The sequence below is a fragment of the Penicillium subrubescens genome (genome assembly GCF_028828155.1).
Source record: "Penicillium subrubescens strain IBT 31985 chromosome Unknown utg000010l_segment0_segment0, whole genome shotgun sequence".
Lineage (NCBI taxonomy): Eukaryota > Fungi > Ascomycota > Eurotiomycetes > Eurotiales > Aspergillaceae > Penicillium > Penicillium subrubescens.
This window is the reverse complement of record NW_026643160.1, coordinates 2,279,448-2,294,145: the sequence shown is the minus strand read 5'-3', so window position 1 is coordinate 2,294,145 and position 14,698 is coordinate 2,279,448. Positions and strand designations below refer to the sequence as shown.

Genomic DNA, 14,698 nt, shown 5'->3' with positions numbered 1-14,698 from the left:
AGTTTAGTGATTACACAGAGGTAAACAGGTGAGTCTGTTCCAGACCATATTCCAAAAAATCTATCCTGGAGATTCGGAAACAGTATACATGTTTATACATAGTTGACCTAAATGAAACGGATAGATTCTTCCCTCATCGGATATTATTCTGAATACCTTCAGACAATTAGAACATATTTGAAGGAAAAAAAACACAGATGAAAAAAACCCGATGGGAATAGGAGATGGTCTATAAGGAAGATTCTATGTTGAGGTTCTCTGTATACTTTGTCAAGTAACTACCTGCCGAGCCTAAGGATGTTAGTATGCTGATAGACAAGGATAGTGTCTTCAGTAAACTTACATTCATGGGATCGAACATGCAAGCCACAATCACATTCTTGACGGAAATATCCGCTGTCTCTTTTTACAGATGAGATTGTAGCGTAAGGGTTGTGGCATGAAAGGGGCTCAAGACCCCAGGCCAATCAGCCGACTCACAAATCGGCCCGCCTGATCGCCACGGGCGACCGTACCAGCTGCTCATCTACCAGCTTTGATGATCGTGTCATCTACCACACAGGACTAGCGCGCAGTAACGTGCATGGAGTGTTGCAAATAATTCAGGGTCTCGATGCAACACCGCGACGCGGGGATGATCGACAGGGGTGTAGAGGATGCATGCCGGCGGGCAGCCGCGATCCCCTACGCAGGGGCATCGCAATCCTCCTAAATACCGGCCTTCCTGCTTTCCGAGCGAGATGCTGGCTTTTCTACCTTACACTCTTTTGCAATCATGCTATCACAGCATTTGATTGTGTCGCTCTTTCTTGCCAGCAGTCACGCGCTGGTCCATACCGCCCAGTCCCCGTTAGTGGAGGAGTACGATGTACTCCAGTATATTGACCCGCTGATCGGCAGCACCAACGGAGGTAAGTTGAAAGCCACTCAATGTCTTTTTTTCGTTCTTTTTTATCTAACGAGACCGTTTCATACCATAGGAAATGTCTTCCCCGGTGCTTCGCTGCCCTATGGCATGGCCAAGGCGGGCGCTGATACCAATTCCGACAGCAACCAGGGCGGTTTCGCATACGATGGCAGCAATGTGACTGGGTTCTCGAGCATGCACGACTCGGGTACAGGTGGCAGTCCGTCTCTCGGCAATTTTCCCTTGTTTCCTTACGCACAATGCAAGGATGACGACGTGAATGGCTGCGTCTATCCGAAGAAAGCTCGAGCAACTCCTTATACTCCGGACTCGGTCAAGGCCAGTCCGGGCTACTTTGCGCTTTCATTGGAGTCGGGGGTCCATGTTGAAATGACCGCCGCTCATCATACTTCACTCTTTCGATTTACGTTCCCTGAGAAAAGTAATCCGCTGATCCTGTTGGATCTCTCGGATTTGTCCGACTCTCGGCAGGACAATGCGACCATCTCCATTGATGAATCTAGTGGCCGCATGACGGGTAGTGGCAGGTTCCTGCCAAGCTTTGGGAGTGGAGCGTATACTCTCCACTTCTGTGCCGATTTCCAAAGCTCTGGCTGGTTGAGGGATAGTGGCATTTTTGTCGATGGTCGAGCTAGTACCGAAGTCCATGACCTGACCATTTCTCGGAGTATCAATGGCTATCCACTTCCGGTAAGCATGCATATGGTGCCTCTGATAGTACAAAATTCTGAGCTAGATCGATTTCTAGGGAGGAGGATTTATTCGTCATGAGACCCCATCAGATGGCATAGTCCAAGCTCGTGTGGGCGTGAGCTTCATTAGCATCGAGCAGGCATGTTTACATGCGGAAGCGGAGATCAGCAACTTCGACTTTGAATCCACGCGTCAAGCTGCTGTTGATCAATGGACCGAGAAACTCCGACCAATTCGTGTCTCACGGAACGGTGTACAGGAGTCCGTTCTCACTAATTTCTACAGTGGTATCTACCGAACCATGATCAACCCCCAGAACTATACGGGCGAGAACCCGCTGTGGACAAGCTCCGAGCCATATTTTGACTCTTTCTATTGGTTTGTCAGCTTCGATGGATGATGAGACTAGTCGCTAACCATAATCAGTCTTTGGGATTCTTTCCGCTCTCAAATCCCCTTCCTGACAATCTTCGACCCGAACTCCGTCGCCCAGATGGTGCGGTCTCTTATTGATACCCAGCGCCATTTGGGGTGGCTGCCGGACTGTCGGATGTCACTATGCAAGGGTACGTCAAACAATGTATTTAAATCAAATTTGGCGCTGTTCATTAACATTGCCATTCAGGTTTCACACAGGGTGGCTCAAACGCCGACAACATCTTGGTCGACGCCTATGTCAAGGGTCTCAATAACGGAATTGACTGGGATGCTGGATATGCAGCAGTGCAGAAGGACGCTGAAGAGGAGCCATACGACTGGTCCAATGAGGGTCGTGGAGGTCTTCAGAGCTGGAAAGAGCTTCACTATATTCCCGTGGAAGACTTCGACTACTTAGGCTTTGGTACAATGACACGCAGTATCTCGCGCACTCTTGAGTACTCATACAACGATTTTGCTATCGCACAGATGGCCCGGGGTCTCAACAAGACTGGGGACGCTGAGAAATATAAGAAGCGCTCCGAGTCATGGAAGAACTTGTTCAAAGAGGACCAGACATCATTCAACAATGGGACAGACACTGGCTTTACTGGATTCTTCCAGCCCAAATACCTGAATCAAACCTGGGGACACCAGGATCCTCTCAAATGCTCAAATATTGATAACAGCGGAAGTGTTTGTTCGCTTCAAAATACTGCTGCAGAAACTTTTGAGTCCAGTATCTGGGAATACCAATTGTATGTTACTTTATCATTGCTACTTGTTGTCTACAACTGACTGATACTACGAAGCTTTGTTCCTCACGACATGGCAGCTCTGATTCCCATGCTCGGTGGTCCTTCCAGCTTTGTCAAGCGCCTCGACTACCTCCACGATCAGAATATCACCTATATCGGAAATGAACCTGCCTTCCTCACCGTCTTCCAATATCATTACGCCGGTCGTCCCGCTAAATCCACTGCTCGGGTTCGCACATACATTCCAGACTACTTCTCTCCGACTCCCGCCGGACTCCCTGGCAACGACGATTCCGGTGCCATGGGCTCATTTGTTGCGATGTCCATGATGGGTCTTTTCCCAAACCCAGGACAGAGCGTTTATCTTATTACAGTTCCATTCTTTGAATCAGTCAGCATCGTCTCGCCTCTCACGGGCAATACGGCGACTATACGCGTTGCGAATTGGAGTAAGTTCAACTCGCTCAACAACACCGGAGCTACTGGTTTTATCCAGTCGGCTACATTGAATGGAAGACCGTATACCCGTAATTGGGTCGACCATGACTTCTTCAATCAGGGTCAAGACTTGGTTCTCATTTTAGGTCGCAATGAAAGTGCTTGGGGGACTGGGCCTGGTGATCTTCCACCTTCTTTGTCTGATAGCACATCGTCGAGGGTGATGGGTCGCTCATTCGGTGGCATTGTTGACGAACTGGATCGACTCGAGAGACCAATTGTTGGCGGTCGCAGAAATCATGCTAGACATGCTGCACATTTGAATCATCATGCTCAAATTGTCACTGGACCACAATGGCAGAAGGGTTGGTAAACTTGGAGAGCAGAGAGTTTTGTATTATCATTATGTTCTGTACAATGCATTCCTTAGTTCACTTCAACATTTTCCATATCCTTCCTCAGACAGCAAATAGAAATATCTCCACAGAGATACCTCATTACTCCGTCCACGAGATACTAAGGGTCTCCAGACTTCCGGAGCCACTGTACTGAAGCTGATCAGAAGGTTCACATCAACTCTCTCAATGACGTGTGCAGCAACTCGATGATTTTTGATCATGTTACAAGCGGCCTTGTTTGATGGCCAGCGAGTAATCTGGTGCTCACTTCCGTAGTAGGGAATCACTCTGTATCTGGGACATCGGAGGAGGTTATCTAACACTCGGCCTTGTGGGATGGCCAGTGAGCAGTTTGGTGCTCACGGCAGCAGTAGAATGTCATCTTGCATCTGGCACATCGGAGAAGGTCTTCGGTCCCTATCCCACAGTATTCACATCCAGTGGTAGGGGCAAGAGCGAGAGTGTCTCAGAACAATTTTGAAATCAGGGGATTGGTCTGAATAGGTGGGTCTGGGTCGTTGGTGATGGAATCCATATTAGAGGCCATGATTTAACGCAATTAATGCGATTAGCGTGAATGGCGTGGATGGCGTGAATGGCGTGGATGGCGTGGATGGCGTGGATGGCGTGGATGGCGTGGATGGCGTGGATGGCGTGAATGGCGCGAATGCGTATTTTTTTCTCCGTGGCCTCGAAAGCAACCTTATATCACACACCCATGATGTAAGAGCTGCTTTCTGAAGCCCAGCGCACTCAAGTCCACCATGTGGCTGTGGGATTGACGGACATTAGGAATCTAAAAAATAGGTTCAGCATGCTACCGTCACCATTGGAAGGAGAATTGCGCACCTGCGAGCCATGTCGGGGATCGGCCCTGACATGCCGAGAAATTCGGGCATAAGTAATTGGTAGTTCTTGGTCACCGGACAGGTAAACCTGAATGCGAGGAAGTCACAGAAACACGTTAGGACACACGAGCAACCTGCAATCCCATTTGAGTTAGTAAAGTAGAGAAAGCGCAAGCCAGCCAGTAAAAGAAAGCAATCTCGATAGAAATACTCACGAAAAGACATAGATCTTTGAATTGTTCCAATTCTGATCATTCCTTGCTCTTTGATTACGAGGAACTCTGCTGAAAGCACCTCGTTCTCTCGACTTCCACACAAGGGCGGATGTCATATGTACACGGATGGCACGTTCAACACAACGCCATGGCTCTTAAAGCGGAGAGTTTCATTGTCGCCTCGTAATTTCGTGTTTGTCTCGACAGTGCCTCATCAAACAGCCAGTTTGTCAATCATGCTGGGGCCATCAAAACTATGACCACAGAGAGAGCGCGTAGGACGTCAGTTTCTCATCGTCACTGGAAAACATCATGCAAGGCCCAACGTTGCTGTGATGTCTGAATGCCGTTCCAAGAGTAATGCTACCACACTCCGAAAGTGGGTTCTGTCGTGTTGTTCTGTCGTGTTGTTCTGTTCTCAAATGATAGTGGGGTCGCTATGAATGAGCCTTATCAGCCATCCACGCGGGCCGCTATGGTAGAGATGTGCTTAGAAAGGAGACAAGTCACTTATATATCCATAGGCCAATATGTCCATATGAATACTCCAAAGGATTCTTCATCGCCTGGTCAGCGGGTTCGGCCTGTTGATATGATCCACGGGTTAACTTGACGAGAAAATATCCGCGGTAGCGCCTGCAAAAGGAAAGAACTTACCATACCTTCAGCTGTACATGTGTTCATTTCACAATAGAGATAGTAGACAAGCTTACGTGGTCCTCGTCCCGAAGCCTGAGCCCAGCCTTCTCGTTCTGGAAGATGCCTGGTTGGAAGACATAGGCCTATAGAATGGACAGCTCATGCCCGTCATGAATTCTACTGATAATTTTCATCCGGAAGGGCGTCGGGGTACCGCTTGAGATAGTAGTAGCACCCTTGAATTAGGTGAAGTCGGAGCATCAGGGCCGGTGAGATATCCAGCAAGTCGCCATCTTGAAATCGGAATCCACCCAAGAGCTCCATCACTCGAGTGAGTTGGATAGCGACCGAGTTGGTCGTGTTGATTTGAGCAAGATCACCAAGGTAGTTCAATACCTTATTAGCTCGTTGACGAAAAACAAGGGTCTCCGGGCTTCCGACAGAATTGCTGAGGATCCTCTCTGAACCAGGTAGATGCCTTTTCATGAAAGAATGCATGAAATTATTCAGTGGCAGTGTGGGTATATTAAAACCTGGATTTCTTGAGGAGAGCGTAAGTAACAATTTCGATTGAATCTTCCCTGGAAGCTGCCAAGCTAATACCCTTAACTACCATCCATGCTCCATGTCCAGCATCACTCGGAGCAATTCAGCGATGAACTGAACTCCCATAAGCCTCGACTTCCTTCCGGGGAGTACCCTCAGCATGAAATGGCAAAGGACACAGGAGTATGTTGCGATCTTCCAGATATTGCTGATATGCGGTTATGATGTCCTGTTGAACCTGAAGCGTGAAGCTCCGGGGAGTCTTGGATATCTCTTTCTGGGTCTGGGATTACGTGAGAGGAGAGCATGTACTTCAACTTCAGCTTCGTTGGAAGCCATTTTGGCCTTGTAACTGTCGGGTTTTTATCCTTTGATTCATCAGAGAAGGTTGAACCCCCAAGGGCATTCATCAGCGCAAGATATTTTGGCAGCGTGCCCGAGAGAAAAATCACAAGCGATATTCGTCGAACATACTGGGGGACCAGTAGCTCTTGTAGTACTTGAAAATGAACTGCGGCCCTGTTTGTCTGGGGAAGCGTAGCAAGAATCATGAATCGCAGTAACCGATTGGCCATCGCAAAGTGCCATGATATCCCGACATTTGTGAGTGGTACTGGCTCGCACAGCCGCATTCATATGTGCCTTTCTTGATCCGTGGAAGGCAAGGAGTTTTGTCAATCCATTGACGAAATGGTGCGCAAGGAGCCCATTAGACTCAAAGAGACCAAGAGAGAGTATTCAAAAGTGACGGGGTTTGTGAAAAGGCCTCCCGACGCACCCAAAGGAGTGTTGCAGTCATTATTAACACGAGTCTCCGGTAGGACGTCGTGGGTGTATCGAGATATTTTCCACATATTTCTGGTTATTATATAGGACACTACGGAGTATACGTAACATTTTTCCTATGCCAGGTGGGGCTTTCCTCTTTTAGCTGCCGCCGCTTTTATGAGGGCGCTCAGAGTCAGACTCACTGAGCTGCTTAGTCCCATCACGTGATTATCAGTGAGGTCCAATGAGCGCTCAGTGAGTCTGATTAGCTGCTCACTGAGCCATCACCGATTACTCAGATGTTCACCATAGGCATCTATTGAGCACCCAGTCGACGCTCAGCCTATACCCAAAGGAGCGCTTTACCCTACAGTTCTGTGTATCTTCCGATCTAATTTTTGATGGACCTCCATTTTTATCGTGCCCGTGTCTCTTGAGATACTCGATTATACAATCTCTTTTCCTTCTCAAGAAATAACGAACCGGGCCCTGGTGACGCAAAAATAGAGGGCTTCGACCGCCTGCTATACTCTAGCGTGGAGAAAAGTGTTCTGCTCTTATCAGACACTAAGATCTGTGTTTAAGTCGTGAAGTACAAATTGCAGCTATATCCCTTTATTTCAACCTACGGAACAGATTTTCTTTATTCTGTATTTTAATATTTACTTTATTTTATCCTCTTTAGCGTTTGTCGGCATACTTTCAGTTATAGGCCAAAAGACCTTCTTTGCTCAGCAGGACGAGGCTACTAAGGAACTGGCAAAGAGCAGTAAACGGGGGGGTTTGCGCTAATAGCAGTCTGGTCGGAACGGACAGGTCGAGGCACGAATGGAATAGATTCTCAGCAGAAGATGAGATAGGGGGCCATAGCCACAGACGAGGTTAATACCACCTCAATGGACGATTGAGGGCAAGCATTTCCGGTTCCCCAGAAATGCTTCAGCAATGCTTCACCAGGATAGGTAGTGAGATCAGTAGTCGTGGACGATTAAATCAGAAAAATCTAAGAGAGGAATGAATCCACAATGATGTATGTAATGACTGTTCAGTTGTGTGTCTTATTTTCATCGTCTACATGAGGCTTTTCATCCTTTTTCGAAATCCCGAAAACAAACAGACCAAATAGTAAAGATCAGATAAAATAAGCAAACAAACAAACATGCAACTACACCAACCTCCACGGCATAGAATCAGAACAGCTGCCACCAATCTATCTCCGCCGAAACTTCTCTCACATATCTGTCAGCAGTTCCCCCACTACGCTATCGAAAGTAGGTAATTCGTAGTGTTTGTTAGACCTTTAAGGTATAGCAAGACTAGCTTAATATTAATCCTCGAGAGATTCTACAATCCGCTCTATAGCACTATTTTCCTTAACAGCGAGGATATCAGCTCTATCAATCTAACCTTATAAGTTACTATAGATCTTTATTATTAGTAGCCTAAGAGCTACGACTGTTCGAAGGCACTATCTGTAATAATATCACTCTCGGACTCAAGGACTCGGAGTACAAAAAGAAGAATTAACTTAAGTATATATTAACACCGAAATTCACGATTTTATTACCTCCCTGTTAGAAGGATACTACACAGACCTAGGAATCAAAGCCTAGCAATCCTTAGCAGAGGCTAGCGCCAGCGCCTGTGTATTACGTATACACTACTCCGCAAACTATCTCTGCTCCTCTTAGATAAGGCAATATTAAGTCTGGACTCGCAGTCCGAGAAACTAGTTTAAGCCGCTCTTAAAAGATTAGCTAGCAGCGGAGTATAACTATTATCGCTGTTGTACACAGACTAGCGACTATTTAGAAGGCAGATATTACGGGGAAAGTCAGAATAGAAAGGGGTCGCGGGTTGTCGAACGGGGCTTGTATCAGGAGTTGCTTCAGAATCGGGGGATTTATTAGCAGATGGTTTGTATCATATTTTTGACTTCTTTCTCTCGGGTTGGAAACAGGTTTGCTGACCGAGCTTCAATGCAATAGTGCCAGGCAAATGGGCTCGATCGATGAATCTGTTCCGTGATTCCATCTTATCGCATCTCTCGGCTCATACCATATTGTACAATAGATCATAGAGAAAAACCATTTCACGCATACCACGTTCCTGTTCGATGAAGTGATACAGGGCTGCTCGAAATTAGCTTCATGTTTTTCTTTCTCTTTAATTTGTTTTTGAGCTTTATCTTGCATCATACTATGCCTACTCTAGTTAGTCTACCCCTGACTCCGTGTTTGGCTGTAATCTAATACCGTTTTAAATAAATGTATAAAAATAGGCCAGTATTGTCTTGTATGAATTATTCGTTCTAGAACCTACTCCTAACAAACAAATTAAACATGTCAAGAAGAAGGGGTAGTTGGTTGTCTGGCAACCACTTTTGCCACTCGCATTCCCACCTTCGGTCAACTGTTCTCAACTCACCCAGACAGGATTTGTCGAATGGGTGGGAATTCGTGCGCAAGTAGAAAAAATTAATCATCTGGTGGGCTGCTGCTTCGTCGCCGGCCGACGCGAGTTGAGGAAGCTCTGACAACTCCGAACAGGCGCAGATTATCGCGAATATTGATGATTGAGCGCTCGCTGCATTCAGCGGCTTCAGCCATCTGTGACGTAGTCAATGATCTGCTATGTATCATGTCTCAAACAATCGTAAGCTTGGATGGAGGGAGCCGAGGCGCCATTTTTGGGGGGGACGGTGGAAGGTAGCAAAGAGCGTCGTTGACGCACCCTACAGAAAGCATTTCCTCCGCGCTCACCATGCTCACCCCTCTGCTCAGTGTGCGGATGAAATGTTTGTTTCAAAAGGTCTTGGGGAGCGCTGGGCTATTGGGAGATGCACGTACCTTTGCGATCTGAAAAATGCGGGCATTGATCAGTGCTAACATCGAGGAACGGATCCATATTCTCAGCCACATAAATGGCAGTTCTTGCGTCTCATCTCTCAGAGATGGGTAAATCTTGACTGTCGTAGGTGTATACGAGATGATTCAAGGGCTTGCTAAATCGGGCCAGTACGTTGGAAGGACACATGGATTTCAATAACGTAGATGCTGGCACGACACCCGAAAGAGGTTTTCTCGAGAGAGGGCAAGAAATATGACACGGCCTGATGAACAGCTAATTGCCACAGTTGTTGAAAACATAGCAAATAGAGAAGGGGAAGACGGCCGATACTCCGCAGGTAGCCAAAGGAGGTTGGCTCCATTGTAGGTTACCCAGGAAAAATCCTCGTTCAGGCCAAAGCCAGTCTTTTGAGGGAACGAGGTTGAATCATGCGTAGTAGGCGTTGAGCCTACACTAAATGTGCCAATACCCGTATGTAGACGGTTGATGTTCAGTTTGTCAAATTGAACAGTGCCAACTGAGCTGATATGGACTGTTGACATGCATTGGCCGGTGGCCGAGTCCCAGATCTTGACGGTGTTGTCATCTGATGCTGAAACGAGCCGGCTTCCGTCATCCGACCATGCAATTGAGTAGATCAGATTATTGTGCCCCTCGAGGATCAACACACACTCGCCGGTGGAAGGATCAAAGAGTCTGACTGTGTTATCCGAAGATGCTAACGCAAGGCGGCTTCCATCCTGCGACCATGCAAGCGACCTAAACCATCCGCTATTCCTTTCGATGGTCAATATACACTGGCCGGCAATCGGATCCCAAATCCTCACTGTATTATCGAAGGAAGTTGATACAAGTCGGCTGCCGTCTTTTGACCAGGCAACAGAGTTGATCTGCTGACGATGTCCCTCGAGGGTTGACATGCTCTGGCCGGTTACTGGATTCCAAATGCCGACTGTCTTGTCATCCGACCCTGACGCGAGGAGGCGCCCATCTTGAGACCAGGCAATTGAATATACCGGACCACTATGACCTCGGATGGTCAATATACACTGACCGGTAGCAGGATCCCAGATCCTGACTGTCCTGTCGAATGACGCTGATGCTAGTCGGCTTCCGTCCTGTGACCACACAATTGATATAACTTCATCTCTATGTCTCTCAAAGACGTATGCGAGGTGGCCGGTGTCCGGATTCCAGATCCTGATTGTCTTATCAAAAGACGATGATGCGAGTCGGCGTCCATCCTGCGGCCAGCAAATTGAGCTAATCGGAGCACTATGCCCCTCGAGAGTCGACATGACCTTGCCATTTAAAGGATCCCAGATCTTGACAGTATTATCCCAGGACGCCGATGCGAGCCGACTCCCATCTTGCGACCAGGCAAGCAAGTTGACCTGCTGAGTATGCCCCTCAAGGGTAAATTTGCACTGACCAGTAGTCGGATCCCAGATCCTAACTGTCTTATCATGTGATGCTGATGCAAGTTGGCTTCCATCTTGCGACCATGCCATTGATTTGATCCAGCTTTTATGACCCTCGAGGGTTAATATGCATTTTCCCGTGGCCAAATCCCAAATCCCGACCCTCATTTTAACCGATACTAATGCGAGTCGACTTTCGTTTGGCAACCAGGCAATTGACATGACAGGATAACCATCCCCCTCGCCGTCGCCACCCTCGATTGTGAATAGACACTCGCCGGTGTCCGTATCCCAGATCCTGACTTCTTTATCAATGGACAACGATGCAAGATTGCGTCCATAATTCTGCCAGTAAATGGAATAAACAGGAGCCGTGTGCCCTCGAAAATTGAACACGCAGTTGCCATTAACGGGGTCCCAAATCCTGACTGTATTGTCCCAAGACGCCGATGCGAGCAAGCTTCCGTCTCGCGACCAGACAGCTGAGTTGACCTGTTCACTATGCCCCTCGAAGACTGACACGCACTGACCAGTGGCAGGATCCCAAATTCTTACCGTCTTATCATGTGACGATGACACAAGTCGGCTTCCATCTTGCGACCAGCAAACCGAGTTGACCGAACCACTGTGCCCTTTTAAGGTCGACGCACACTGGCCAGTGACTGAATCCCAAATCTTGACCGTGTTATCAAGCGATGCTGACGCGAGTCGGCTTCCATCTTTGGACCAGGTAATAGAGTTCACCTGAAGACCATGTCCCTCGAAGGTATGGAGACATGTACTCCAGTTTGTATCTACTCCTGGGCTGTTCAATATCCAATCTGGCTTCTCATTTTGATAGCACGTCCTCGTAGTACTTTTAGTTGGACTAAAGATGAGGCCCGAACTGTATACTTGAAGGGGGCTGTTCTCGATTGCCTCTCTGTAGTATCGAATGAACTGGGACGCATCTTGAGCCCGGTATAGCAGGGCCTCTGAGTTTTCATTGTTCTAAAAAGGGGTGCCGATTTAGAATTTTGGTTAATTTTGTATTTGAAGCGATCACTCACTTGAAGTAAGCCCTCCAGCTTCAGCATAGCCGTTATGCCTTGTGGCACGCTTCCTAAAATCCCAAGACTTTCCAGCCAGTGAAGATAGTTTTGCTGCAGAAAACGATCCACGTATCCTCCATCATCAAGGCTGTGATCCTTATCCTTACCACACCAACCGTCCTGAAGGTGGTCAATCCAATACCGACACGCGTATTTTGCGGTTGCTAGAGGATTCGGACTAGGCTGTGTGAATTCATCGGTTGAAATTCCAACAAACGGAATGTCGAAGATATTACGTCGAAGTGTCTTGAACATAATTTGCAGAGATCGCGAGAAAATTTGAAGATGTTCAGCTTCTTTGCCTCTTGGGAACACCTCGATTCGCACTTTTTCGAGTAGGAATTCCTTTGCTGATTGGTGGACGAAAACAATAACGTTCTCACGTACAGTCAGGAACGAGCCACAAATAGAGATAATCTGCAAGAACGCTTCATAGTCATTAGGGAGATCATCAGGTAGTTTAACTAGCGCGGTGAGTTCGTCAAGTGTGATAGGCTGGTACACAATTGACATAACAGCTAGTATTCGCTTGCAGAGCTCAGCATCGTCCGACTTTCGAACTTGATCGATCATTCGACTATATAAAGCATTCAGCCCAGGAGGAAACGCTTTAAGCTTCCTAAGGACATGTATACGCAAAGTTCTATGAAGATCTTGACAAACCAGGGCCACCCACAGGAAAGTGCCTTGCGAGTTTGAGGATAAGTGACGGTGAACAGTATCACGGATCTCATCCGTATACTTTTTGACCTCTGTCAATTGCTGGACTTTATGCCTAATAAACTTGCGGATAGCGTCAGACACAGACGACTCATTTAGCTCCAATGATATCAGCGTTCTCTGGGTTGCAGTGTCCAGACGCTCTTCGATATCAGGCCAGTTACGGCTCGAAACAATCCACTTCACGTGGGAATAGGCGGATGATTCCTGGACAACCAAGTCCAGAAGGAAAGGGAGATCTGTTGTGCACTCGTCAAGAGCATCAATCACGAAATAGGTATTTTGCAAGGTCGGATCTTTCAAAATATCCTTGAAGATCTTTGACAGGGCGCTCAATGCGTTTATGTCCTCAAACAAGGCTTTGCCAGCTTGGTTGTACCGGCTCTGCACATGGAAGAGAAGAGATGGCTGCTTCTCAACCAGTGAATATATCAAGCCACGGAGAACGGCAGTGGTATTATTGATTCGCACATCGGTAGCTTGGCAGAAAAAAAAGGCGATGTTTGCATTATACCCAATCAAACGAGTTAATTCGTCGATAACACCGCACAGAAGCATTGTCTTGCCCTTTCCAGGATCACCTTTGATCCAGAGGAGACGGCTGCTCCGGTTGTCTTGCCAATGTTTGAACTGCTGGTTGTCTAAGATCCAGCAATATAAGTCTTTAAGCAACCCTCCGTTCGTTCTTTCGATGCGGTCCTTATCATCATGGGGACTAGTCGTTCGCAGATCCCGTAGGCACGCTTGATTCGACGACAGTTCCGATTGTGCTGAGGGAAGCACACTAATTAGTTATATTCTGTTAGAGTGATAGTTCCTGCACCTACAGAACTGTGCAGTAATATGGCCATAGTTCTGTCCGACTTGGAACCCCGAATTAGGGCCGCCATATGATATATTAGTTGCCATGATACTTGCATCGTGCAGATGCTTGGTGGCAGAAAGCTGGCACTACCAATATGGCAGTGTACCCCGCAATCAGGTGATTGATCAAGTTCACCGAGGAGCCAACCTTCGCGATCTCCTGTTATATCTACAGAGCTAGATGTTACGTTGCTTGCCTGGATGTTCAAGAGGGGTGGCTATGCTGCTCCAGCGTATTTTGCTCTTACCCGTTCCCGTGGAAAGGTTGCCTATGATGATCAATTATCCTAGGCCTGGGGAAGTCAAGGAATGTATTGTGTATTAAAATCATGTGACTTTCTCTGAAAGTATGTTTCACGTTCTTACGATAAGCTAAATTAAAAATAGACTAGCGTGTTTCAGAATAGAGTTCAAGAAATAATCGAAAAGAACAAAGAGGTGAAACTGATTTCGAGCGGCCCTATATTTATGCTGTAGATTGCCATTTATCCAGATAGTGTGGGGCGTGTTCTATATAAAGACTTTTGCCTCTAGTACGACTTTTTCCAGTTGAGATGGGCATGCTGATTGAAAGCCTGCCCCTATGCAACGCTCCTAATTGAGATATAGCATCGGAGATATATATCAGCTGACGACACTAAAAATCTCCGGGTGTGGTAGGTAAGTGTTGATCATGTTTTGATCTCGAAGGGGACATCGTGTCCATTCCGAATAGGGTAACAAGCACATATTCAAGTGAAATTTCAAACATGGGACCGAGACACCAAGAATCTACTCTGTATTCCATTTAGTTTTGGACGGAGCCTATTCAAAAGTCCACAGTTTGAGGCGAGAATCGGTCCAACGGGCCGAGGTGCATATTTCTCTTCCGCAAGATCTTTCGAAAGTTCAATTAAACCACTTTCTTGAATTTGCAGATATGAAGTGTCATTCTACCATTTACATGGCTAGGTTAATGGTAGAGATATTTTTATCGGGATTTCAAACTTGTTACTCGCTTGTATATATTTCAGCCGTAGCCACGATAGCCCAACTTGACTAAGCGAATGAGTCGGTACAACCATCGTCGTTCATAGTACCCGTATACGACAAGATCCCTGTAAA

At 47.0% G+C, this 14,698-nt stretch overlaps 2 protein-coding genes across 2 annotated transcripts; one reads left to right on the top strand and one right to left on the bottom strand.

Annotated features, from left to right (window-relative positions):
- Positions 1–775: 775 nt before the first annotated feature.
- N7473_011985 (glycoside hydrolase family 92 protein) lies at positions 776–3,607 on the top strand (the record flags this gene model as incomplete). The annotated part of the gene is made up of 6 exons (XM_057157924.1): positions 776–911; positions 981–1,618; positions 1,677–1,999; positions 2,048–2,187; positions 2,247–2,796; positions 2,851–3,607. 6 exons carry the CDS (start codon positions 776–778, stop codon positions 3,605–3,607), a joined length of 2,544 nt encoding a protein of 847 aa, XP_057003774.1.
- Positions 3,608–9,641: 6,034 nt separating this feature from the next.
- N7473_011984 (uncharacterized protein) lies at positions 9,642–13,639 on the bottom strand (the record flags this gene model as incomplete). The annotated part of the gene is made up of 5 exons (XM_057157923.1): positions 9,642–9,652; positions 9,968–11,909; positions 11,969–12,629; positions 12,687–13,500; positions 13,558–13,639. 5 exons carry the CDS (start codon positions 13,637–13,639, stop codon positions 9,642–9,644), a joined length of 3,510 nt encoding a protein of 1,169 aa, XP_057003773.1.
- Positions 13,640–14,698: the final 1,059 nt, after the last annotated feature.